Source organism: Canis lupus, chromosome 13 (assembly GCF_048164855.1).
Source record: "Canis lupus baileyi chromosome 13, mCanLup2.hap1, whole genome shotgun sequence".
NCBI classification, from domain to species: Eukaryota; Metazoa; Chordata; class Mammalia; order Carnivora; family Canidae; genus Canis; species Canis lupus.
The window spans coordinates 1,847,003-1,872,749 of NC_132850.1; the positions used below are offsets into that span (position 1 = coordinate 1,847,003).

General features: G+C 48.2%; 2 protein-coding genes across 3 annotated transcripts; both read right to left on the minus strand.

Moving 5' to 3' along the window:
- Positions 1-731: 731 nt before the first annotated feature.
- ZNF691 (zinc finger protein 691) lies at positions 732-5,732 on the minus strand. 2 transcript variants are annotated; one of them, XM_072771602.1, is made up of 2 exons: positions 5,611-5,732; positions 732-2,219 (listed from the first exon to the last, which is right to left on the minus strand). In XM_072771602.1, the coding sequence occupies exon 2, from the start codon at positions 2,208-2,210 to the stop codon at positions 1,356-1,358; it is 855 nt and encodes a 284-aa protein (XP_072627703.1). In that variant the 5' UTR covers positions 2,211-2,219; positions 5,611-5,732; the 3' UTR covers positions 732-1,355. The 2 variants fall into 2 exon arrangements, with proteins under 2 accessions (XP_072627703.1, XP_072627704.1); XM_072771603.1 differs by lacking the exon at positions 5,611-5,732 and adding an exon at positions 2,588-3,110.
- Positions 5,733-7,021: 1,289 nt separating this feature from the next.
- Positions 7,022-25,747, minus strand: ERMAP (erythroblast membrane associated protein (Scianna blood group)). The gene is made up of 12 exons (XM_072771604.1): positions 25,550-25,747; positions 18,775-18,864; positions 18,214-18,552; positions 17,678-17,956; positions 16,043-16,159; positions 15,468-15,500; positions 14,349-14,381; positions 12,562-12,582; positions 11,713-11,733; positions 11,589-11,615; positions 11,468-11,494; positions 7,022-9,868 (listed from the first exon to the last, which is right to left on the minus strand). The coding sequence occupies exons 2-12, from the start codon at positions 18,857-18,859 to the stop codon at positions 9,144-9,146; spliced, it is 1,707 nt and encodes a 568-aa protein (XP_072627705.1). The 5' UTR covers positions 18,860-18,864; positions 25,550-25,747; the 3' UTR covers positions 7,022-9,143.

Genomic DNA, 25,747 nt, shown 5'->3' on the forward strand with positions numbered 1-25,747 from the left:
GGAAATCTGGGGGAACATTAAACTGCCATGGAGAAAACAGTTGATATCTGCCACGTGGAGCCAGGCCTACACCAGAACGGCAGGAAGCTGGCAGGGTCCCTGCCAGGCTTCCCAGGCCTGGGAACTAAACTACTGCCACTAAAGACAAAGACTCCCATTATGAGTTCCCAGCCCTCACCCCCTACTCCCTGACACTGTCATTTTTCCTAAGCATAAGTAAGCATCAATCAAGAATCTAAAGGAGAAACGGTTCTAATACGTGGCAGTGACTTCCCACAGAGCAAACGGTCCAGGGCTGCATCAAGAGGCCACCCTAGCTCCCACTTCCAGGGATTCGCATGGTCCCAGGCCAGCCACACGTGGCCCCTCCTTCTGAAGCCACTAAGTGCAAGCAATGGAAAGAGCATCAGCTCAGAATCAAGGGAGGCCCAAGTGTGAACTCTGGCTGCCCCACACCCCTGCTGCGGGACTCCATTTCTCCTCCCTTGTGTCCTCGTCTTACTCCCGTGACAGCTGCTGTGTCAGCTCATGGACACAAATGTGTGCTGTACAATCTACAGCAGAGGTGGATGCTCAGTTACTGTGACCTCCTCAAAGGCCCCAGAGCCACAGCCTGCTGTCCTCCGCTTTCCAGAGCAGTCACCCTGGGATCCAGCCCCCTTCCAGAGGCTGCAGTGCCACCAGCTCCCCAGCGCCCACTTCCCTGATGCCCCAAATAAGTACACAGGTCCTTTTCATTGAAGGGTTTTACTGCTAATCACTCTGGAACAGATGCAGGTTGCAGGGGGTGTAAGTCACAAACATGGCAGACTGTGAAGGTCCCTGGATCATGGCTCCCTGAGGGCTTCCCTTTCATTCCTAAGGCAGGACCAGACCTCTTCTCCAGGCCCAGGAGGCCCCTTGCATTGGGAAGGCTGCTCCTCCCAGCGCAGGTGGGGCCCAGCAGATGGGAGCCAACAGCCACCGCGATACTCCCTAAGCGGTTCATATTCGATCTGGAGGATCTTCAGACTGTGATGCCCACCCCACAGGTGCTTCCTCAAAGGCCAGGGGAGGGTTGCCCTAACGATAGGAACATGTGCTAAGCCTACCCTACTTCTCTTTCATCCCGAGGAGATGAAGCCACGACTGGATCCTCCAAACTTTCCAAGACAAGACACTGGCCTGGAAAGAGGCAAGGATCTTTACTCGAGAGTCCCTTCTCAAGACTTCCTGGAGATCCTGGCTTCAGAGGCAACAGGAATCCATTCTCCAAAGTGAGATGAGGAGCTAGAGGTCAAGGGGGGCAGCAGCAGATCCTACAGATCTTCCGACACTAGGCTGGGCTCTCTCCCTCTCCTCTCCCTCATTGTCCTTCAGCTGGAGTCTTTCCCGGCCTGCTCTCCCAGGTGCGTTTTCTGGTGGCGGATGAGGTTTGAGCTCCGGGAGAAATGTTTCCCACACAGAGTGCACCAGTAGGGCTTCTCCCCTCTGTGGGTCCTCTGGTGCGCTCCAAAGTTGGAGATGTCGCTGAAGGTCCGCCCACACTCGGCGCACTCATAGGGCCTCTCGCCTGTGTGCGTGCGGTGGTGCACGCCGAAGCTGGAGCTGTTGCTGAAGCTCTTCCCGCACTCACAGCAGATGTAGGGCGCTGGCTCCAGGTGGGTCCGATGGTGCACCGCCAGCGTGGCGCTCTGGCTGAAGCTCTTGCCACAGATGTCACAGCGGTACGGCCGCTTGCCCAGGTGGTCTTGCTGGTGGGTGGTGAGGTCCGAGCGTCGCCGAAAGCTCTCCTGACACTTGGGACATTTGTAGTGCTTCTCTTCCAGGTGGATCCGCTCGTGCCGGATGCGGTTGGAGCTTCTCGAGAAGCTCTTGCCACATTCAGAACACTTGTAAGGTTTCTCGCCGGTGTGGATCCGCTGGTGTGTTCTCAGGTTGGAGGTATTATTGAAGGTCTTGCCACACTGGGCACATATAAAGGGCTTCTCGTCGGTCTCGGGCCTCGGGTGAGCCCTGGGGCCCCCAGGCTCTCCAGCGGGGACAGTGACTTTCCGCCAGGGCTTTTTTGGATGGATCTCTTGCGGACCCTCCGACAGGCTCTCTTGCCCACGCTCTTTCTCCCCATCTGGGATCCGAAAACCCTCAGAGTCATCCACTCTCCAGGGCTTACCCCATTCCCCTTCGTCAGGCAGGTGCTGTTCTGGATCCTGCTCCTTCTCACTGCCCATTTCTGAACCCTGAAAAGGAACACAAATGGCCAACACCTTTATTCCTGGGGTCAGGCTAGGCCACAGGGAATCTGTTCTGGCTGAAGGCGTGTACACCTTCCCCACGGAACCATCCATCAGAAATAGCCTCAATGAACTGGAGCACCTGGAGAGAATGCCTTGCATACAGTCACACCTACACAGGCACACACAGCACACACTCGCACACGCTTATAGCCACAGACAGCCACACTCACCACATATAGAGACACAGCCCTCCCAAACACGGCCACAGCTACACACCCACACAAAATCACACACACACACACGCCACGTACAAAGACACACAGACAAACCACGTTCTCCCACACACACAGCTACACATACACAGTCCCAACCTAGGTAAACATCAACAGATGCCAGCTGAGTTCCTACAGCCCAGGACAGGGAGAGGGGACGAAGTGCTGCCGCTGAGTGTGGTGTTTCCTCTGGGCCCTAGAGCAATGATGGCACCTCGGAAGGCACAGAGGGCCGGTGCAGATCCGCTGGGGTGACAGGACCAAGGGATGAGGGGTGGAGGCACAGACTGTGACAGCTGATGGTAGAAACCAACAGACTTCCTTCAAGTCAGCAAGTATTCCTGGAACACGCAACAGCAGTAATGGAAGGAGCACTGGCTACATTCAGGGCTGGATCCCGATGGTGACACGCACGACAGAACCGTGCAAGCTATTCACACCCTCTGAGCCCCAACTCCTGTTGCTCACACCGTGATACCCGCCTATGCTGCAGGGCTCTGTGTGCGTAGGAAATGCCTACAGTGTGTTGTGGCAGGTACGAGTAATTCAGCAAACGACAGCTGCTGTGACCGCTGTGGAGGCCACTCTGTCCTCGCCCTGCAGAGATTACAAGAATGAAGAAGAGCCTTTACATGATCTTGTTAGGAAAGAAAAAACTTTTAAAATTAAAAAATGGTGTAAGACTCTATATAATCTCAAATGTGAAATACAGACAGAGCCTCAAATCTCTCAGTGGAGGCCAGCAAATTTTTCCGGAAAGGGCCAGATAGTAAATATTTAGTAAATATTTGAGACCCTAGGATCTCTGCTGAAACTAGTCAGCTCTGTTGTCGTCTCAGAAGCAGCCGCAGGTAACATAGGAATAAAGGAATGAGTGTGGCTGTGTTCCAATAAAACTTTGAGACAAAGGGAGGTGAACTGTAGCCTACCCAACCCTGTTATTGAGTGTTTCTTGAAGAACCTAAATAAGGAGAACCTGCCTCCTCCTCCTAAAACATAAGTCCCACGAGGGACAGGATCTTTGTTTTCTAATGTAACCCAAATTCCTCAAGCAATGATGGTCACATATTGTAGATCTTCACTAAATATTTGTTGAACAAGTGAAGGCCAGGCCTGTCTCCAGCACCCACTTCATTCTTCCTTGTGTCTGTCTCACCCACTGTTTCTCAGGAATCATCTACCCACTTCCACCTTTATGACCCCGCAGAATCTTGGACTTGCCCTTAACAGTGATTTGCAATCAACTTTTAACATATCTGTTTCCAGGGGATCCCTGGGTGGCTCAGCGGTTTGGCACCTGCCTTCAGCCCGGAGCCTGATCCTGGAGTCCTGGGATCGAGTCCCACATCGGGCTCCCTGCATGGAGCCGGCTTCTCCCTCTGCCTGTGTCTCTCATGAATAAATAAATAAAATATTTAAAAAATAACATATCTGTTTCCACTAGCAGTTTATAAGCAATTTGAGGGGAGAGACTGGGTCATTTTGGCCACCTCTCCCCAGCATGAGGCCCAGATATGATCTGAATTTGGGCCCCAGCCCCCTCTCTGCAGGGGGCTATAGGGTCCCCACCCACTCCGAATCCTGCTATTCTAAGAACCTACAATCTATACCAAGCTCTGGCTCTACTCAGGTCCGCATGCTGGATCAAAATAAGAGCAAGAAGATTTAGGATTATGGTTACTACCCGCAGTTTATGGCCCAGTGCGGGGAAACAGGACACAAACTCCAGGAACTGGCATACAGTGTAGAAAATGCTGGGGGGGGGGGGGGGGGGAGGGAGGGTGTCAGGAACTGTGCCTTAGTCATCTTTGTACCCACTCATCAATGCTTCCCTCATTACCTGGCACGTTATACAGGAACCAATAATAATAACAATAAATATTTTTGAAGCTCATACTAGGTGCTAGGCCTGGGACTGAACACTGTATGCACATCAGATCATTTCATTTTCATGACTTATTTTGGAGATGAGGAGACCGAGGCTCAGAGAAATTGTGACTTGCCCCAGGGCACATAGCACATGAGTGTCAGAACTAGGACCTGCGCCCCTCATGCCAAAGCCAGCGCCTTTAAGCAAGACTCCAGTGATGGAGAGAGGAGGGAGGGAGACAGGAAGGGGGGGGGGGAGAGGGAGTGGGGAGCCCCAGGCGGGGAGAAAAGGGAAGGAGGAAGGAGTAAGAACAGTGCCAAGGGAGTTCAGAGGACAGCTGCCTCCCTCAAGAGATCAGGGATGAGCAGCTACATGGCAAAGGTGGTATCTTTGGTATCTGAGCTGGGACTTGCAGGACGAGTGAGCAAGACTGGGGCTCGCAGGGATGGGGAGCCCCCTATCTACTGAGAGCACAGTGGCAGGTAAAGTACAGATGCACTTTCATGCCACATTTCAAAGCTTTGGGGAGAGAAGGCCCCATGGGGCTTGTCGTCCCCGGAGGCTCTAGGTTCCGGGGTACAGGGAGGATCGAGGGTGGAAGGGATTGGGAAGTGGAGAAGGGGCCAGGGCTAAGAAGTAAGAGCCAAGACCGACCTGATGGTTACAGGTGCGGGGGGCAAGGGCCTGGGTTACCATGTGGGCTGATGCTCACAGGTGTGGGGGGCAAGGGCCTGGGTTACGGAGAAGGGGCCGCGCGGGCTGATGCTCACAGGTGCGGGGGGCAAGGGCCTGGGTTACGGAGAAGGGGCCGCGCGGGAAAGTGGGTGAAGCGTGTTTAGGGTCAAGCACGGGGCAGCGGACGGGGCCCTGCGGAGGGCAGCTTGGTGCGGTGTGGGGGAGCCGCGCAGGGGTCAGAGCGCCCGAGGGGCGGGCGGGGCAGGCGCAGGCTGCGGTCAGAGGGTCAGGGCCCCGCCCGAGGGGTGGGCGGCGAAGAGCGGGGCGGGGCCGGCGCCCCAGGCCGGGGCAGGGCGGCGGGGCCTGCGGAAGGGGCTGGGGCAGGCGCCGGGCCGCGCGGCGGGGGCGGGGGTCGGGGCGACCGGACCGCCGAGCCCACCTGCCCCCGCCCGGCCCAGGGAGCAAAGCCACAGCCTCTGACTCCCCGGGAGGAGGGAGGGGACGGTGCTCAGAGTTCCCCGCGAAGCCGTGTCCGCCTCCCCCGCTCCCCGCGACCGCGGCCCCAACCCGGACCCACCTCGCTCCCGCCGCTCGGTCAGGGACAGCGCCGCCTCGGTGGGCCGGGGGAGGAGCCGGAGCCGGAACCCGGCGAAGGCCCGCCCTGCCCCTCCGGGATTGGGTCCCGAGGAGGATCCTTCCCTCCCATTGGCTGTACCGGCTGCCACCGCGCGAGAAACCCAGGCGGGACCGCCAATAAGCTTTGGTCTCGGGCAAGGCCTGCTGGGAGTTGTAGTCCTGAGGCAGAGCGTAGACTCGGGGAAGGAATTTGCGAAGTTTAGAACCGAGCGGCGGAGGCTGAGTTCCCGTCCGGGGATTTGGGTCTCCTTCTACGCGTTGGAAGCCCGACGTGCGGGGCCTGCGGTTCTGGGAAGTAGCAGAATCCGCAGAGCTAAGCTGCGTGACCTCCAAGGGCTCATGAACTGTTTCTTCTCTACTTGGAGCTGGTGACGCTTGACGGTCCGGTAGACAGACGTCCCGGGAAGCCTGGAGTCCCGCGCTTTGCTCGAGGTTTAGAATGCAAAGTCAAAGGATTGCAGACCTAGAAGGGAGATTAAGGATCAGCTAACCCTCCCCCCCCCCCCCCCAAAAAAAATCAGCTAACCCAAGCTGCTTGTCGGAGAAGCCCAACGTCCCCTGTCCGAGGAGCTGCCTCTGGGTCTCCCAAACACTCCTGCACAGGGACTTTTCCTGGTCCTACGTCCATAAACCTCATTGCCACGCATCACACCGGCACTATAAGGCTTCTAAGGTGTAGCCAGAAGTCTAATAGCATATTCTCCTATATGCATGGTATTTCAGTGCAAAGAGCAAAGATTACTGTCTTCAGAGCTAGCTAAACTAGATTTATAATCCCAGTTCTACTGCCCGTTTGGAGCACGATTTTGCTCCCCCATAAAATCCCCCATAAAAAAAGGGTAGAATTGTTGTAAGGATTAAATGAGTTAAAGCTTCTGCTTCCACAAATATCCGTTCTCTTTCCTGCTGGTGCAGCCAGTGTGAACGATGGGAATTGGTTTTTAAGATTCGGCAATTCGAGAAAGTATGTTTGAAACTGTGAATGAGTGAAATATAAATCCCCCACGTATGCTGTTGCTTATAAATTGATATAAGTAAAAATACTGAGAAGGCCAGAAATAAAACTGTCGCTTTGTTTCTAACTGTGGTCAAAGCTTGCTTGGGTGGATTCAAGGCTGTTCAAAAACCAATCCCATATTGAGTCCCGCATTGGGACTCAATGGAGCCCATGGAGCCGGCTTCTTCTTCTGCCTCTGTCTCTGCATCTCTCTCTCTCTCTCTCTGTGTCCCTCATGAATAAATAAATAAAATTTTAAAAAAAAAACCAATCCCATAATGTGTTTTTCTATTACCAATGCAAAGCCTTTCCCCACAACTCCTCATTCATGATGAAAATGACATCATGCCAAACAACAAATACCAAACTTTTATTTAAGAGCTGTACAAAAGCACACAAAAAATTTTACCCGCGCATTGTGATAGTTAAAGCTATATATCAGCTTGACCAGGCTACAGGGAGCCCAGACATTTGGTCAGATGTTATTCTGACTTTCTGTAAGGGTGTTTGGGGATGAGACTGACTTTTGAATTGGTAGAATGAGTAAAGCAGATTGCTCTCCCTAATGTGGGTGGGCTCCAACCAACCAGCAGAAGGCCTGAATAGACCCAAAAAGCAACCCTTCCCTCTAGTATGAAAGAATTCTTCTTTCCTGACAGTCTTTAGCCTGGACATCGACTTTTTTTTTCCTACCTTCAGACTCAAATGGAACTATTGATTCTTCCTGGGTCTCAAGCCTGTCAGCCTTCAAACTGGAACTACACTATTGGCTCCTCTGCATCTCCAACTTGCTGACTAACCCTGCAGATCTTGGGACATGCTAGCCTCCATAATTGTGTGAGCCAATTCCTTATAATAAATCTCTTTGTACCTATAAATATAACAAATATATATTGCTCAGGAGGACTCTAACTATTATTACACGCATTAACAGAAACCCCCCCCCCAAAAAATAAAGGGGATCCCTGGGTGGCGCAGAGGTTTAGCGCCTGCCTTTGGCCCAGGGCGTGATCCTGTAGACCCGGGATCGAATCCCACGTCGGGCTCCCGGTGCATGGAGCCTGCTTCTCCCTCTGCCTGTGTCTCTGCCTCTCTCTCTCTCTCTCTGTGACTATCATAAAAAACAAAACAAAACAAAACAAAAAAAAAAACCCTAACTTCTGACAGAAAGATCCAGTTTCCATTGGGTAGAACTGCATACTCATCAGCAAACTGATAGCTAGTACCTCCACAAAGAGGCCAGATTGCATACATGGAGTGACCTGAAAGTGAGCAGGCTTCAGGACGCCTGGGTGGTTCAGTGGTTCAGCGTCTGCCTTCGGCTCAGGTTGTGATTCTGGGGTCCTGGGATTGAGTCCCGCATCGGGTTCCCCGCAGGGAGCCTGCTTCTCCCTCTGCCTGTGTCTCTGCCTCTCTCTCTTTCTGTGTGTCTCTCATGAATAAATAAAATATTTTTTTTAAAAAAGTGAGTAGGCTTCTTTCTGCAATCCACACCAAAGAATTAAGGTTTCACTTTATCCTCACATGTGGGCTACCAACTTCCTATGTGAAATCAATACTTTCTGACCTAAGAGGCTGTTTGCCCCACAAGTAGTCAAGTCTTCCTGGATAATAAGTCTTATGGAAAAAAAAACCCTCTACATTGCTGGTTAAACTGGACTTCTCTAAATCCCAGGAGGAGAGTCAAAAGGGACAGACAGACAGACAGACTCATCCATGGCTGTCTTTTCAAGGCCACACACAGCTGGGTTGCTATGTTTAAAGCTGTGTGCCCCAGCTCCCTGATGGTGCTCTTGAGGCCTGTCAGGATTGTGGCTATCACATTTAAAATCCGTGAACCTGGTAATTATCCATAGGTAAGTTAACTTTGAAAACATGTACTTTAGCTCTAGATGTCAGGAAACTTCATTGTAAACGAGCATCAGGGAAGTAGACCCAATTGGCATGTTTTACCCCTCCAGCCTCCCCACCCCCATTATTCCAGAAGAAAGAAGGAAGAGCATGTGACCCCAAACATGTTTACTTTATAAAGCTGGATTTAGGAGCTAGAAGCCTGCACTGAGAAGAGGGCAAAAAAGCCATTCTGGAGGGGATAGGAGAGAAGTGGGGGACTGGGCACCATAACTTCATGACTAAAAGGTTAAGTGCAGGATGAGGCACTTGAAGGTGAAGTTCTTCTAAACAGCTCCTCGAGTGCAGAACCCCTGTATCTTGGGGACACTCATTCATCATCACCACCTAAACCTAATCTGATTGTTCATTTGGCTTTCAAAAATTCTTCCAGGGCAATGGGAACTTTAGGTCCCTTGAAAGACGGCAGAGCTTAGAACTGAGTCCTGGGTGAAAGGTGGTTTGAATCAAAATCACAAAGTCCAGGTTTGGGGAGAGGACCTGAGATGTTTCAGGTATTGGGCCAGCAGACTGAAATCCAGGGCAGGGCACCGGACCATCAGGGGAGCAGGTAATGAGGTACAACCCTAAAAGGAAGGCACCTTGAGTCCCCGAAGGGCTGAGCCAAGGTCAGAGGGCCAGGGCAGGATCATATCCTCGGGTGGGAAAGGCTCCGGTGCCCGAGGGGGCAGTAAGGAAGGGTCCACCGTCATGGCCACATCTCCATTAGCGTGGACTTTTTCTTCTGGCTTGGGGCCAGTCGGTGGCTCTGACTTCTGGAGTTCTGAGCAGATGATTAGAGGCGCTGTATTTTTCCCTCCATCGTGAAGGCAGGGCTCGAAGAAAGGGCGAAGGGGGCCAGAGAAAGTGTGGGTGAAAGTAAAGATGTGAGATCTGTTGGTCACATCGTAGAAGGAAATGACACCTGCTTCATAGTCCAGGAAGATCCCCACACACCTCGGGGGCTCCTTCAGGCGCAGGGGGGTCTGTGGGGATGTGAGAGCTTCGTACGTGTTCTCACTACTCTGGCGGACTAGCCAGTGTCCATTGGCGGGGGTGGCAGTGACCTTCCCCTTCCTGCTCACGGACTCACTACACACCCCCAGGGCCCATTTGGTCTTGTTTCCCACGTCCACCTCCCAGTAGTGACAGCCCGCCGTGAAGTATTCAGCGCCCAGGACGCTGACGACAAAGTCAAATCTCTGGGGGCCGTCGGGCACAGGTTGCCTTTTATCTCCAAGCTTCACCCCTCTCTGGTCCTCAGATAGGATGAGTTTGGGATGTGCTGTGTCCGGGTCCAGGGTCACTGCCACTGCAGAGAGTCACTGACAGGTGAGGCTGGGGGAGGCAAGGTCTTAGGGGATCTTTGGGTAGCTCTGGAGGGAAAGATAATCTCTAGGTCTGTGACCACTATCATTGGCCTGTTGGAGTTCATGGCTCCCCTCTCCTACATGTACAGAGAAGACTGTCTGCCAGTCTCCCAGATCCACTGGCAGTCTATTAAGTTGAAAGAGGAACAAAGTATTTCATCTGCCTCAATCCTGTCTCTGTCTTCGATGGTCCTAAGGAATCTAACATGATAACAGACATAGGCTTTGACGTGAGACCCAGCAGCCAGCTAGGGTGTGTGAGTCCCAGCTCTGCCAACTTGCTGATTATGTGGACTTGGCCTTGTTATATAGCTCCCACCTTCAGTTCCTTCCCATGTAAAATGGGAGTAGGGCTGTTATTCAGATTTGATGAGCTAATGCATGACATAGTGCCTAGTTCACACAGTGAGTGTGCGATGCTCACTTTGGTTGTGAAAATCACTGCTTATAATTAAATTTTAAATGATAATATAGAGAGAAGGATTCTTCTTTAAAACTGTGGATTATGAGGGTCACAGTGAGTCTTCCCCCTTCCCCCAAGTACAGAACACAGGCTCTTTTTGGAGAGTAAACCCGTGATGTCTGTACTCAGGGCAGTGGGAGGAAGCCAGACCATGAGTGTCGGAAAGGTTTGTGAGCTCCTTGAATGCTAACCAAAGTGACTTGGTGTTCTCTCAACTGCTGGCTCATTGATTCTATTGTACCTGCTTAAAGGAGGCCATGTGAACAGAAGGGGAATGAGCACCGGGGAAATTGATACAAAGCAGTGAAAATAGCAGGTCTCGTAAAAATAGCAGCCAAAATTTGCCGACTATTTAGGAATAAAACAAAAAGAGATGTGCAAATCTTTTAGAGTAAAACTACGAAACCTTTTTGTAGTCTGTGCTGTTGGAGCATCTGCCTCACCCATTCTCTTCTCGGAGAATCTTAATCACCACCAAGTCGCCCCCCTCCCCAAGAAAACTGATCTTCGGAGACAGAAGGACATGGCAGGTGTGTAGAGAGGGATAAGAGCACTGGCTGTGGGTTCAACTGTGGAATAGGAAAGACTTCCCAAACTTGAAAGCATGGGAGACACTACACAAGAAAAGATGAATAAACTTGACTACATAAAAATATAACACCTGTGCATCCAAAAATACCATAAGGAAAGTAAAATGCAAATGCAAACCTTGGAAAAATAATTCATGAAAAACATGACAAAGAACTAGTATACTTTATATAGAAAGAATCCTCACAAGTCAAAAAGTAGCCAGGACAGGACAGGAACAGACAAGTCACAAAGATGAAGTCCATATAAGCAGTAAACTTGAGATAAATCTCAAAGATCATAGAGAACCCATAAGAAGATCAAAAGTGTTCTAAAAGAGGGGAGATTTTCTAAATCTAAATGTGGCCCCCCCACATCAGAAAGATTTTTAAAATTTTTGATAAGAGATAGATATATTTGATTTTAAAAAGCTTTCAAGGATAGTCTGCATTCCACAGGACCAGAGCAATGGGCTCTCAGACATGTGGATGACCTGACTGGTATAACTCACCGAAGTGCAGCCGAGCCCTCCTCCAGCCTGGAAGATGTAAAGGAGATGCTTGAATTAAAGGATAGAAAAATGGAGAACTCCTGGGATGTGGGGGCCCAGGTGTGGGACAAGTGTACCTCACCTGAGTTGGCCGCAGATCTTTTCAACTCTATAAAAGAAGAAACAAGGGGATGAGCTATCACTGGAAATACAGAATCGACAGGAGATAATGTGATAGAGGAGTTAGAAGAGCATGGGACACTTACTCAGTTCACTCCGGAGTTTCTCTAAAGAATAAAAACAGTTGGACCAATCAGAACAAGGGCTTCTACGTGCCCAGAGCATTGCAGTCCCATCCCAACCACATCCCCACATCAGATCCTCAGTACCAGTACCCTGAGCTTCCTTCCCCATGACAGGGTTGGCAAGAGTAGTGGCTCCCAGTGGGGGGCCAGGGCTCCCCAGAGACCCGACAGTCAACAGATTCCTCTGTCCCGCCATAACTTCCCCACAGATGGGGTCAATATCGCATCTTCTGCATATAGGGCATGACAACATAAATATTTGTAGGTATCGTGCAAGAAGAATAAAGTATAAGTTCATTTAAAACTATCACCTAAAAAATATTTTTAAAAAAACTTCACCCAATTTCCACTTGATTTTCTTAAGTAATATTTTCTCAATGTAAAATAAATAGACATGTCACATTTTTGAAGATTTCTGGGTTATAAAGAGGTTCCCATATGTGAAGTGGTGGGGAAACACTGCTCCACATATTCACTTTAATGAGGATTCATATGTTTCAGGTCCCATCTAAGGGAATGTCATGCCTCGGGAACTAATAGGGTCTTCCAGGAGGCTCCACCTAAGGGAGGTAAGCTCTTCCTGGTGGAACGTTTCCCATGTAGGGACCAGATAACAGTTGCATGGGAAAGAGGAACAGGGAATATCTGAGAAGAGAGGACTCTGGGGACCAATACACCCCCAACCTCCATGGCCTCAAGTACACTTGTTCCCTCCCCCCACCCCCACCCCAAGAAGTGAAACCAAGGCACTCATCCTAAAGCAAAGATGTCAGCAGAAGGTTTGTGCCATGGATGAGGAACAGAACTTACTGAGGGCTTTATGGAGCCTTCCTAAAAAACACAACAGAAAAGGGCACGAGTGAATAGATGGGGCTGCTTTATCCCTGGGATACAGGAAGGCTCATCACTCCATCCCCCCATGGTGGAAGGGGGCGATGACCATCCTGTGGGCCCCGAAACCAGTCACATCTCTCAAAGCTCACACTGGAGAACCCCATGGCACTTGTGCCACCTTCCCAATGACCCAGGCTGCCCAGAACTTTGGTTTCTCCTTTCTCTTCCACCACCTTTCTGTCTGGCTCCTTTTCTATTGTCCATATAAGTGTTTCTGTATGTTTGTGACTGTGTGCACACGCATGTGTGCCCTGCTGCCCTTTGACAACCTACTGTTTATAGTAGCGATGGTGTAAAACTAGCTGAAGGCGGAGTATTGGCTTGTTGACACAGCTCTGTTATTCTCAACAGTAACTCCCCTGAAGTCCTGCAGAGATATTGATACATTTGGAGGTCTCAGTTTTGGGGACACAAGCAGCAGGCTTCCAGGGAGTGCTGTGCTTGTGGCTTTTCTGGAGGGACCATTGGTCTATATTTTCTCCTAGCGCAGGCCCTGCCAGAAGAATTAAAGTTATGAATGAGTTATGAGTCCACTGGCAGGCCCTGTGCTAAGGGCTGGGCATGTGTTAGGCATTGTGCACTCAGGCAGTGAAACCGAATATGATATGGCCCCTAAGGAGCTTATGGTTTATTTTCACTATTCTCATTACTAGCAGCCTCCAGTTATTATGTCCCGTTCTTATAATGAGGTGGCCACTGAATCCCCTTAACAAAGTGAGGTGCATATAATTAGTATTGCCATTTTGTAGAGTGGTGGGCTGAGGCCCAGAGGGATATGGAAATTTGCCTGGGTCGTCCAGCTAGTAAGTGGCCTGGGAGGCAGGATTTCAACCCACGTCTGTCCGACTCGCAGCCAGATCCCAGCCCCACTACACCACACTGTTCCTTCTGCTCTTGGACAGAATGGCCATAGTGGCCCTGAGTTGTGCATGCCCATGCTCTCACCACTTTGGAGGAGATGTAAGCGAGGAGGAGAGGGAATGTGGAAATCAGGGTGTCCAGAGCCATTTCTGAGTCGGTGACCTGGCTTCCCAGCAAGACCTTCCAAGGGCAGAGCCCCTGTTATTTTTGTATCCTGGGTGTGTCTAACTTTTACCCTCAGTGGCCCAGGGCAAACACTCAATTAATGAAGGTGAAAAATGGGAGGGGGAAAGGGGTACTAGGCTTTGCAATAAGAACTTTGTTTTTTAAGTTGTCTATTTTAATCCTGAAAACAATTAGGTGAGGGGACCATCCTCATTTCTCGGACAAGTAAAGTGCCAGTAAGTGGCAGACCCGTGATCTGAGCCAGGTGTCGCCGAACCAGTCACTTTCTCAAGAGCCTGTGATCCTCCCATCGTATCACACTGCCTCTCTTAAATGCAAAAATTGTGTGGATTTTTGAGATTCTCATATACCCTATATGACCATAATAATATCTTTTTAAATAGTAAATAGACCTTCTATTTAAGTGATTGGTAGAAAGGCTGATGAAGGGAACTCAGGACAATCCAGATCTATGAATGCTGGCCAAGGGCATCTGCTCACCCCAGCAACCACCCTATAGCCCCTTGATGTTGGAAAGTAAATTCTAATATTAATGGAAGGTGTGTGTGTGTGTGTGTGTAAAGTATGTATGAGAAACTGTCAGCATTCATGTAGAAATAGAAAGAATATATTCTTTGTTATTTGTTCCCTACTCTTTATTCTATACATATAATTACCTTTTTCTTTTGCGTGGTCTGAGAGAAGATTTTCTAGAGAAAGAAAAGTAAATGAGATTCTGTGCCATTATTATGGGGGGTCCCCAACTCCTATTGAGTTCATCAGCTCTTGAAGCTCCCTAACTCCACCTCCACCTCTCTGACACAGGCCTTCACATGACCAAAGAAAGACCAAAATCCTTCATATGATCTACAAGGCCTCACCTGGCCTGACCCCTGCTATGTCCACAGACTCATCCTCTGTCACCTTTCCCCTCACTTCTGCATTGTGTTTCTCTTGCATTCTGTTCTTTCTGCCATGGAAGGTTTTCGGGTCCCTCTTTCTCCAAGCCTGCCCATCCTCCAGATCAAACATCACTTCCTCTGGGGACTCCTTTCCTGTCCCTCAAGTTTGGTTGGTTGGTTCCTCTTGGTTCTAGTCTTTTTTTTTTTTTAAGATTTTAAAAATTTATTTGACAAAGAGAGAGACAGAGATAGTGAGAGACAGCATGAGTGGGGAGGAGAGGGAGAAGCAGGCTCCCCGCCAAGCAGGGAGCCCCACATGGGGCTCGATCCCAGAACCCTGGGATCATGACCTGAGCTGAAGGCAGATGCTTATCTGACTGAGCCACCCAGGTGGCCCCTCCTGGTTCCAGTCTTTACGACCCTTAGAACTTCCTCTGGTGGCATTTGTGCACATTTATTTATGCACTTTCTTCACCCACGTATACTTCCCTGACTAGACTGAAAGCTCCCAGAAGGCAGTCTGTGTCTACTTTGATTCGTCATTGTGACCCCAGCATCTAATATAGTCTGGGAAGCTTAGGAGACAATTACTCATTGTTTGCCGAATGACTAAAAGCTTCGCCCGCCTCAGGTCTACATGACTCCAACAGAATAAGATCAAGCAATGAGTTCACATACAAAAATCACCAAATGTACTGGAAGGCAAGCTATGACATGCAAGAGTGTGAAAACTGGAAAGAACAAGTATAGATTCCCCTACCCCCACCCCTACCCCCACCCCCACGGACAGCAGGTGTTGGAATTTTTAGGTATACAACTTAGATTAGTGGGTACTGGGAGCACAAAACAGCAAACACAGAAGCATCCCCCCTTCCCCCAGCTCAGGACACTTACCTACCTCCATCACCTGTTCATAGAGAAGTTTCTCTAGAAGACAGACAGAGAAAAGGATGTCAGCTCAGTTTAAGGAAGGGCTTTTCCTAATAGGCAGGACTGTCCAAAGATGGTTCAAGCTGCCTGAGTAGGACTGTGCTCCTTGTTGTTGTGGGAATGTGACTATTTGAAAGGATCAGAGGGTCTTTGAACCATTGGATGGGGGAAGGAGTGTTGGATTCTGTTACTTTCAGGGTCCTTTGCAACCCTGTGAGCCTGTGAAATTCTACCAAATTTATGGGGTTTTATCTAATGTATAAAATTGCATTTCTTAATTAATTATAAGGCTGGCATGATCAGTTATTTTCTAACTTATCAAAAGATAAGGATCCACAGCTCTGCCCAGGAGTTTTCTGCAGTTTCTCTGGTCCTTTCTGCATTGTGAGTCCCCAAGCATGGCTCTTACCAGTTTTCTCTCAGCCATTTTGCAGGGTCTCCAACCTACGGATAATGCATGTCCATGTCTACTTTCTCCTGGCCCATTTCCATCTCAGTCCCACTTCCAGGCAGCTGGGACTTCCTTACCACTTAGTTACCTTTCGATCTTCTTTGCTTCCAGATGAGGTAAATGCCCATCATGATGAGAAGCCCCAGGACAGGCAGGATCACAGCAAGAGCCACTGCTGAGGAGGAGATCCTCCCTGGAGATGGGGCTAAAACAGAAATCACCAATGACCACCCTCAAAGAGACATCTGACAGCTTCTTCCATACCAAGGACCCCACTTCTGATGGTAGATGGCTCAAGCACATCCCAACTGTCTCCATCGAGTCTAGGGAAAAACCTCTAGCCAAGACTGGTGAGGGTCTTTGCTTCTCTCAATAACCCCAACCCTGGATGACCTTAAAGTGAGAAGTTCATTTCTTAGGAGTGTATTTGATGGTCCTGCCTGAAGACAATGGATTAAACTCAGTTTTTTCATCCACAACCTTGTCCTACCCTATATGGAACCCTTATCTGGGGAGTCTGGAGGATAGGCCATGCTTCCTCAGGGGTCATCTCAAGTCTTCTCATGAGCACCCACCAGCCTCTCCATCAAGTCCTCACGCTGCTGTGAAACAATAGTCATGACATCTTGGCCCTGAGCCCTACCAGCAGGGGCAGCACAATTTCTGTGGTGCTACAGCAGCAGACCTAAAGCCTAGGCAGGAAGAAAGGAGAAAGGAAGAAAAAAAAAAGAGCAGAAGAGGCTCTGTGACAAGTGGGGAAGGGTGTCAGCTGGATGCGAGACCTCACTCAACATGGTGTGACCCTGGGTAAGAGACTGAGCCTCCCCACAACTGGTTTATCATCTATAAAATAGAGATGATATAATCTCTGTCCCACTGGATTGTTGGGAGATTTAAAGAGATCAGGCATGTAAAGCACTTAGCACTTAGTGACAGGCAGTGGCAGTAGTAAGAGAAGGAAGGGAGACAGAGAGAGAAAACAGAAGGAATTCGCAGAAGTCATGACTCCTTCTCACCTGGGACCCCAGGCCACAGTCTGTCTTTCTTGGCTCTAAAACCACTCTGCTCTGCCACCTGGCTCCATGTTTCGAGGGTCTTTAAAAGATTCATACCCCTTTGACCCTTAATTCTACCTCCAGAAACACATTCTAAGAGAAAAATTAGAATCACATCCCAAAATAGGTGCAAAGATGTGTACTGCACCGCTCATTATAATAGGAGGAAAAATTGGAAACCATCCAGATGTCCAGAAATAGGGCTTTGATTAATTTTATTATGCTATAACCACACAACGAAGTACTGTGAAGCCCTTAAAAATCATGTTGCAGAGAACTCTCTAAGGACATGGGCAGAAAATGCTCATGACATTGTAATTGAAGGGAGACAGACCCAGCTGAAGAACAAACATGCAAACAAACATGCAAACACATATGCAAATACACGTGCTCTCAGAGATGCACACATCTGAGAAAGTCTTGACAGAAATGTCCCAAAATGTTAGTGGTGGTTCTCTCTAATTTATGACATTATAGGCCAATTTTTGGTTTCTTTAAAATGTTCATTTTTTTCTTTTATTTTTTTTGTTCCTTTTTTTCAAGTTTTCTATCACAAACACGTGTTACTCTTAGAATTTAAAAGAAAATTGAAAATTCTTTATAAAGTTCCCATTAAAGGAGGTCTTTTCACCAGGGGCTTTCAGCCCATTTACTGCTGGGGCTTTTACCTGCTATGACCATGGCTGTGGTCTTCTCTTGGCCAAGGGCCACGTTGCGGAGGGAGCAGGACACATTCCCGACCGTGCTGTCCCTGACTCTGCTGGACACCGCTATCCGGAAGAGCCCGGCTTCCTGGGAATCAGCATCCCACACGAGTTGAAGCGCCTTGCCTTGAGGGTCTCTCCACTGGGCCAAAGGCTTCGGGAACCATCCCTCCGACCTGCACACCAGCTGGATCCAGCCAGCATCGTAGCCCTTCACGTGGATGTAGGGGTCAGAGCCTAGAACTGGAGGGGGACGGGAAGCAGAGATGCCTGGCAGTGGGGAGCTGTCCCTGCCGGAGCCCCATCCCCCTTCCTGCAGCTTGGGGGGGGCTGTTGGTGGCACTTGCACTCCCACCCTCTCCCCACCCCCAAGCTCCTCCCAACCAGGTGGGACAGTCTCTGGCTTCATCCTCAGGCCTTTGCAAATCCGCCATAAGGCTAACTGCACCCCACGATTCAGACCTTGGGGGCACCTCGGTCCCCCTTTGGAAATGACAAACCTGCCACCTGCAGGGTCACGCTGCCATCTCGAGTCACATTTCCGACCTGGACTTGGCATCGGTAGGGCCCTCGGTCCTCCAGCCGGACGTGACGGATCTCCAGGGTGATGCTCCCCTCCTGGGGGTCCCTGAGCAGCGCCGTCCGCCCCTTGAATTCGGGGGTCACGCCTTCCTCCTGGTCTCTCCCGTCCCGGAACACGTGCACGAGCTGGGAGCCGTCAGGGTGTGGGGACCGCAGCCACCTCACCATGGTGGGCACGGTGACCGGCCACAGGGCCAGCGGGCAGAGCAGCTGGGCCGTGCCCCCTAGCGGGGCCAGGTGCAGGTCGCCGGTGAGCCCTGTGCAGTGTGGACAAAAGAGGGACAAAGGTGTCTGCAAGGGAGGGACGGGCACAGGAGCTGGGGACAGATGACCGGGCTGTCCCTGCTCAGGGCAGGGCTGGGAAGGGCATTGGAAAGGACTGAGGGGAGAACAGGACTTGGCAAGAAATAAGGCCCCCTTGTTCTTGAGACTCCTTGGGTAGGTGTCCCAGGTCGGGAAAGAGGGCCACCATCTCCCACCTGACACGGTCGCCGGCAGCAGGAGGAACGCGAGGGCCAGGAGGCAGCTGGGCAGCCAGGAGCCAGAGGAACTTGCCATCTCCATCCGAGCTAGGAGGACAGACGCAGGGAGACACCAGAGAGGGCTGGTGAGCTTGATGTGGGAAGGGGGACAATGTAAGGAGGTGGGGTGCCCATGCAGGCTGCACAGCCGGGGCTTGGACATCACGCAGTTTGCAGTGGGAATCCCAGCTCTGCTACTCACCTCCACCTAAACTTAAGACTCAACTTCTCCAGGTAGCCTGGTGACTGAGGCTCTGTTTCCCCATATTTATTATTTATTTATTTATTTATTTATTTATTTATTTATTTTTATTTATTTATTTATGATAGTCACACACACACACACACAGAGGCAGAGACACAGGCAGAGGGAGAAGTAGGCTCCATGCACCGGGAGCCCGATGTGGGATTCGATCCCGGGTCTCCAGGATCACGCCCTGGGCCAAAGGCAGGTGCCAAACCACTGCGCCACCCAGGGATCCCTGTTCCCCCATATTTAAAATAGGTATAAGAACTGTGCCTCCTAGTAGGGTGACTGTGAGGATTGAAGGAGGTAAGTGCCCAACACAGAGGCTGGTGTCATGGTTGTGTATCTATAAGTGCCAAGAGTGAGGACATGGTGACATGGAGGGGGAGGCGCTGAGTAGTGTGATTTGGAAGGCATAGGGACGAATCTGGAAGAACGAGAACTTTCCCCTTGCACACTGGCTTCCTAGAGCATTCAGTGTCCTAAGCCAGGCTCGAAAAGGGCCTGTTGGGGGCCAATCTTCCACCTACAGTGGATTCAAGTCTTGGCTCCACTCAGGTACCAGCTCTGTGTCCCTGGGAACACTGGTTACTGTCCGTGGGCCTCCAGTGCTTGATCTGTAAAGCTGGAACCTTCTTCCCAGGTTCAAGGAGATAATGCATCGAGAGCACTCACCACAAATGCCCGGTAGAGCAAGCACTCGATAAATGTGCTATAGTCATTATTATGAAGTCACCGAGCGCATAAACCACAAGCACACCCTAGAGGATTCCCTAGTATAAAACTCTCTCCCCACCTACTTGCTACTGCCTGAAATTCCTTTAGCAGGAAACAAATCTTTCATACTACAACTGGGGATGAAGTTTAAATGTAAAACCCCTCGAAGTGGGATAGCTGGGTTGCTCAATCAGTTAAACAGCAGATTCTTGGTTTCAGCTCAGGCCATGATCTCAGGGTTGTGAGATGGAGCCTCTCGCTGAGCCCAGGACATGGAGCCTGCTTGAGATTCTCTCTCTACCTCTTCCTCTGTCCAGCCTGCCAACCCTAGTTGTGCGCACGCTCTCTCTCCAGGAAAAGATAATGTCTCTTGAGTTCTCCCCAAGATTTCAAATCCTTTTCAAGGAGGAGGGTTTTTGTAGAAATCATCAGGCCAGGCCCCTGAAGGTCTTGGAATAGAGCAAAATGGGATTTGGAGGAGGTGGGACTGTCAAAGGAAGGTTGGGAAACTGAAGTTGGACTTAAGCTTTGAGCAAAATTCCAATTCTGTTTCTCTCATGGCAAACAGCACACTGCCTTAGGGTTGTTTTTGTTTTTCCATCATGATGCATGTAACAGCCATCTCTAACCCCCTGGGGTTGCAAATGGCCACAAAGAGCACTGGAACACAGTGTGGTCAGGATTACAGTTAGGACTTTGTTTTTTCCTCTGTCCCACCCACTTTTCCACAGGTTAACAGCTAGCTACTCAGAAATTGAACAAGAGGGGCTTCTGCCTTTGGCTCAGGTCATGATCCCAGAGTCCCAGAGTCTCAGGATCGAGCTTGCATGGAGCCCCGCATGGGGCCCTTGGCTCAGCGGGAGTCTGCTTCTCCTTCTAACCCTCCCCCATTCTCATGCACTCTCTCTTGTCTCTCTCTCAAATAAATAAAATATTAAAAAAAGAAAAGAAATTGAACGAGAGAAGTTTAGGCAAAGGAGAAAAGCTCTCTGCCTTATCAATTATCATCGGAGATGGAAGTAGGCAGGGCCCAGGATCCCAGGGAATTATCCCAATCCCCAAAACCCTCACCTAGAAGGTCTTTTGTAACACAAGAGTGACACAGAACTCCACGATGAATCAGGGCTGCTTGAAATCATGTAGGAGGAAACCCCCCCCACAGCCCCACCTTCCGAGATTCAGAGAGATTATTAAGTGATTAAGAGGATGGGCTCTCATACTGTGGAAGGAGCCTCCGTGTCCATTGAAAGATGAATGGATAAAGAAGATGTGGTCTATGTGTACAATAGAATATTCCTCAGCCATTAGAAACGACAAATACCCACCATTTGCTTCAACGTGGATGGAACTGGAGGGTATTATGCTGAGTGAAGTAAGTCAATCGGAGAAGGACAAACATTAATGGTCTCATTCATTTGGGGAATATAAAAAATAGTGAAAGGGAATAAAGGAGAAAGGAGAAAAAATGAGTGGGAAATATCAGAAAGGGAGACAGAACATGAGAGACTGGTAACTCTGGGAAACGAACAAAGGGTGGTGGAGGGGTAGGAAGGTGGGGTGTGGGGGTGGCTGGGTGACGGGCACTGAGGCGGGCACTTGATGGGATGAGCACTGGATGTTATGCTATATGTTGGCAAATTGAACGCCAATAAAAAAATAAATTAAAATAAATAAATAAAAACTAAAAGAAAAAAAAAGAGGATGGGCTCTAGAATCGGTTTGGGTTCCAGCCCTGGCTCTGCCATTACCTGGCTATGTGACCTTAGACAGGTTAGTTACTTAGTTGGTCAGTTTCTCCAAGTCTCCTCTCCATTCACACATGAAATGAAGCTAATAATAGAAGAGTACCTATCTCATAGCTAGGGCTATAGACAGGATTCATAGAAAATACATGTGAAATAATTTGCACCAGATTCCAAGAATAAAAAGCAAATGAAATCCTTCCATCATACTGTCACTCTGTAATGAGGGCAGCTGAGGTGGCTTGAGGAGGGGAGTCTCCCCAAAGCACATTACAAGTTATTAAAGAACAGATAAAGCCACTGTGGGAGCCGACTAACCCAGGGGAGGATGATACCAGAAGTAGGGCATCCACTCTCTAGTCAAAGAAGAGAACCACAAAGTAAGATCACTGTTAGATGTGTTGCATCTTCCTTTCAAATTATCTAATACCAAAAAAAATAATAACCCCCAAAGTTATCACACACGGGCAAACCAACTCTCTTGTTCAATGCTAAGCAACTGTCACAAGTATAATTTAGCCATAAGTATCAAACGGTTTGTAAAGATGCAGAAGTTTTAACCCAGTAGTTTCACTTCCAGAAAAGAATCCTACAGGCATTAGTAAGGATGTGCATAAGGATTTGCTGGTGAGGTTGCTCATCACAAAGTTATTTTTGAAAAGGAAAAACTGAAACTGAAAAGTCTAAAGTGAGAATAGTGAACTATTTATGATACATTCCTACAACGAAATTCTATGCAGCATTTCATACACGTCATAGGACAATCTTTAACAGTACTGGGAAGTTTTTACTATAATCCAAACAATAACTTTAAATACAATATGTCTTTGGGGGGGCAGAGCAGGGATGAAGGAAAACCATGGTATTCAATGTGCATTTCCAAGTCCGATGGGGAGAAGAAACCTAAGAACAGGGGAGGAAACTAAAAGATGGTAGAGGGGAGACAGGATAGAAGAAAAATACTGAAAATATAAAAGGGTGAACATAGAGGCTGTTGGAGTCCTCCATCACTGGCTGTCTAGATGCTACCTCTGTTATTGTAAGTCCCCCCAGTACAGCACGTCCCCCCAATACACTGCTGTATGTAAACATGCTTTTTTTATTGCTATATCAAAATTCTAATTCTTTTCTTTATACTCATCCAACTTCAAGGAACCAAAAGCCCTCTTTCCTCACTATGTTCCCTGGTTGTAGCCTCAAATTCCCTGATCTGTGAGCCCTTCACATTGCCCTCTGGGACAGGTGTTTCCTGCCCTGACAGGCACCCACCAGTCAGCCAGCTCCAACTAACTTCCAGGATAACCCCATAGAATTTCAGCTATTTTTTAAAAAAGTTTTTATTAAATAAAATGTATTGCTTTTTCTATCCTACTTAATGTAGAGAATCTGGAAAGTACCCAAAAGAATGGCTAAAAAAATTTTAAATTATCTGTAATCCTTTCACCCCAGAGATATGTTTCTTCAAGTATTTTTTCTGTGCATGTGTATAACATTTTTTAAAAAAATTGGACCACACTGTGGATACTGTTGATATCTGATATTTTCCCTAAGCACTGCATTATGTCCATTTTCCCATACCATCAAATATTCTTTTAATGACTTAGGTGTTCCATCATGGATATCAGGGATTTTTAAAAATAATTCTATATTATAGGATATTTAGGTTTTCCTATCCATTGCTATTAGAAGCTTGGCTACAGCTGATAATGCACTGAGGGCCAGAGTTAGAAGTCTTAGCCCTAATTTTGGTTTAGTCCCTAACTGTTGACTCTGTAACTTTAATCATTTCCCATCCTTAAAACAGACTTTTAATTCGCACTGCCAAATTGCCTTCTAGAAAGGTCATATCAATTTACCAAAGTTATGAAATTGCTTGTTTCCCACAGCCTTGTCATCACAGGGCTTTATATTTTAATATAAAGATTTAAACAAAATCTTTGTCATTTTAATGAGTGACAAAATGGTATCTTTCTTTAAAAAATTAATGGTGTTTTGTTTTATGTTTTTTTTATTTGTTATTCGAACTTTGTCAATCACCTGTCTAAATACTTTGTTCACTTTTTTAATGTGGGCATTTGTCTCCTTAATGGTTTGCAAAATTCTTCATATAGCAACTTTTTTTTTTTTCCAACTACACATGCTGGAAACATTTTGTCCTCAGGTGCTCATTTACATTTAAGTTTTAAAGAGTTTAATTTCAAAAGCTTCTAAGTCAGAAAAGACATGCAATAGAAGTTTCCTTGACAACTCCAAGCAGGCTAAGAAGACCCTGAAAATCTACAATTGATCAATCCAAATGCACACATCACAGGACCTGGCTAATAATAAGGGTTAAGCAAATAGCTGGAATAATGATAACAATAATACTTAAACGAGAGATGAGAGTGTCTCATCAAAACCATATCTGGGGGCATCACAATGCCAGATATCAGGTTGTACTACAAAGCTGTGGTCATCAAGACAGTGTGGTACTGGCACAAAAACAGACACATAGATCAGTGGAACAGAATAGAGAATCCAGAAGTGGACCCTGAACTTTATGGGCAACTAATATTCGATAAAGGAGGAAAGACTATCCATTGGAAGAAAGACAGTCTCTTCAATAAATGGTGCTGGGAAAATTGGACATCCACATGCAGAAGAATGAAACTAGACCACTCCCTTTCACCATACACAAAGATAAACTCAAAATGGATGAAAGATCTAAATGTGAGACAAGATTCCATCAAAATCCTAGAGAAGAACACAGGCAACACCCTTTTTGAACTCGGCCATAGTAACTTCTTGCAAGATACATCCACAAAGGCAAAAGAAACAAAAGCAAAAATGAACTATTGGGACTTCATCAAGATAAGAAGCTTTTGCACAGCAAAGGATACAGTCAACAAAACTCAAAGACAACCTACAGAATGGGAGAAGATATTTGCAAATGACATATCAGATAAAGGGCTAGTTTCCAAGATCTATAAAGAACTTATTAAACTCAACACCAAAGAAACAAACAATCCAATCATGAATGGGCAAAAGACATGAACAGAAATCTCACAGAGGAAGACATAGACATGGCCAACATGCATATGAGAAAATGCTCTGCATCACTTGCCATCAGGGAAATACAAATCAAAACTACAATGAGATACCACCTCACACCAGTGAGAATGGGGAAAATTAACAAGGCAGGAAACAACAAATGTTGGAGAGGATGCGGAGAAAAGGGAACCCTCCTACACTGTTGGTGGGAATGTGAACTGGTGCAGCCACTCTGGAAAACTGTGTGGAGGTTCCTCAAACAGTTAAAAATATACCTGCCCTACGACCCAGCAATTGCACTGTTGGGGATTTACCCCAAAGATACAAATGCAATGAAACGCCGGGACACCTGCACCCCGATGTTTCTAGCAGCAATGGCCACGATAGCCAAACTGTGGAAGGAGCCTCGGTGTCCAACGAAAGATGAATGGATCAAGAAGATGTGGTTTATGTATACAATGGAATATTACTCAGCTATTAGAAATGACAAATACCCACCATTTGCTTCAACGTGGATGGAACTGGAGGGTATTATGCTGAGTGAAGTAAGTCAGTCGGAGAAGGACAAACATTATATGTTCTCATTCATTTGGGGAATATAAATAATAGTGAAAGGGAAAACAAGGGAAGGGAGAAGAAATGTGTGGGAAATATCAGAAAGGGAGACAGAACGTAAAGACTGCTAACTCTGGGAAACGAACTAGGGGTGGTAGAAGGGGAGGAGGGCGGGGGGTGGGAGTGAATGGGTGACGGGCACTGGGTGTTATTCTGTATGTTAGTAAATTGAACACCAATAAAAAAATAAATAAATAAATAAAAAAAAAAAAAAAAAAAAAAAAAAAACCTATCCAGCCCCTTTGTCACTCATGCTCTTGTGCTCATTTCCCCTTCCCCCATTTCATCCTCTAAAATGTGAGTTTCTCCAACAAACCTGAGGATCCTGAGAAAGTCAAGGGACTACGAAGAATGAAGAGAAGAGAGAGGGAGAGGGACTCACCACCTTTGGAATCGGGGGCCCTTTGTCCCTCAACTGCAGAGCTGGCGTCTCCAAGCTGGGAACACTCCCTCCGTCCATTCAGGGAAATCAGGCGTCAGCCAGAAACGTCAGGAAGGGCTAGGGAGGTGAGCATGGGAAGAGTTCACCTTCTTATTCTAAGCCCCAAACCTCAAGCCAGGGGCTCCCCTGTCCCACACA

Excerpts from the sequence above, each read along its gene's own strand:
- ERMAP (XM_072771604.1), bottom strand. The coding sequence starts at position 18,859 with ATGGAGATGGCAAGTTCCTCTGGCTCCTGGCTGCCCAGCTGCCTCCTG. Across the intron at positions 14,382-15,467 it reads TGAACAGGTGATGGAGGTAG|AAAATCTTCTCTCAGACCAC; the intron begins GTAAGTGTCCTG and ends TTCTTTCTCTAG. Across the intron at positions 11,734-12,561 it reads AAGGCTCCATAAAGCCCTCA|AGAAACTCCGGAGTGAACTG; the intron begins GTAAGTTCTGTT and ends TTTATTCTTTAG.
- ZNF691 (XM_072771602.1), bottom strand. The coding sequence starts at position 2,210 with ATGGGCAGTGAGAAGGAGCAGGATCCAGAACAGCACCTGCCTGACGAA.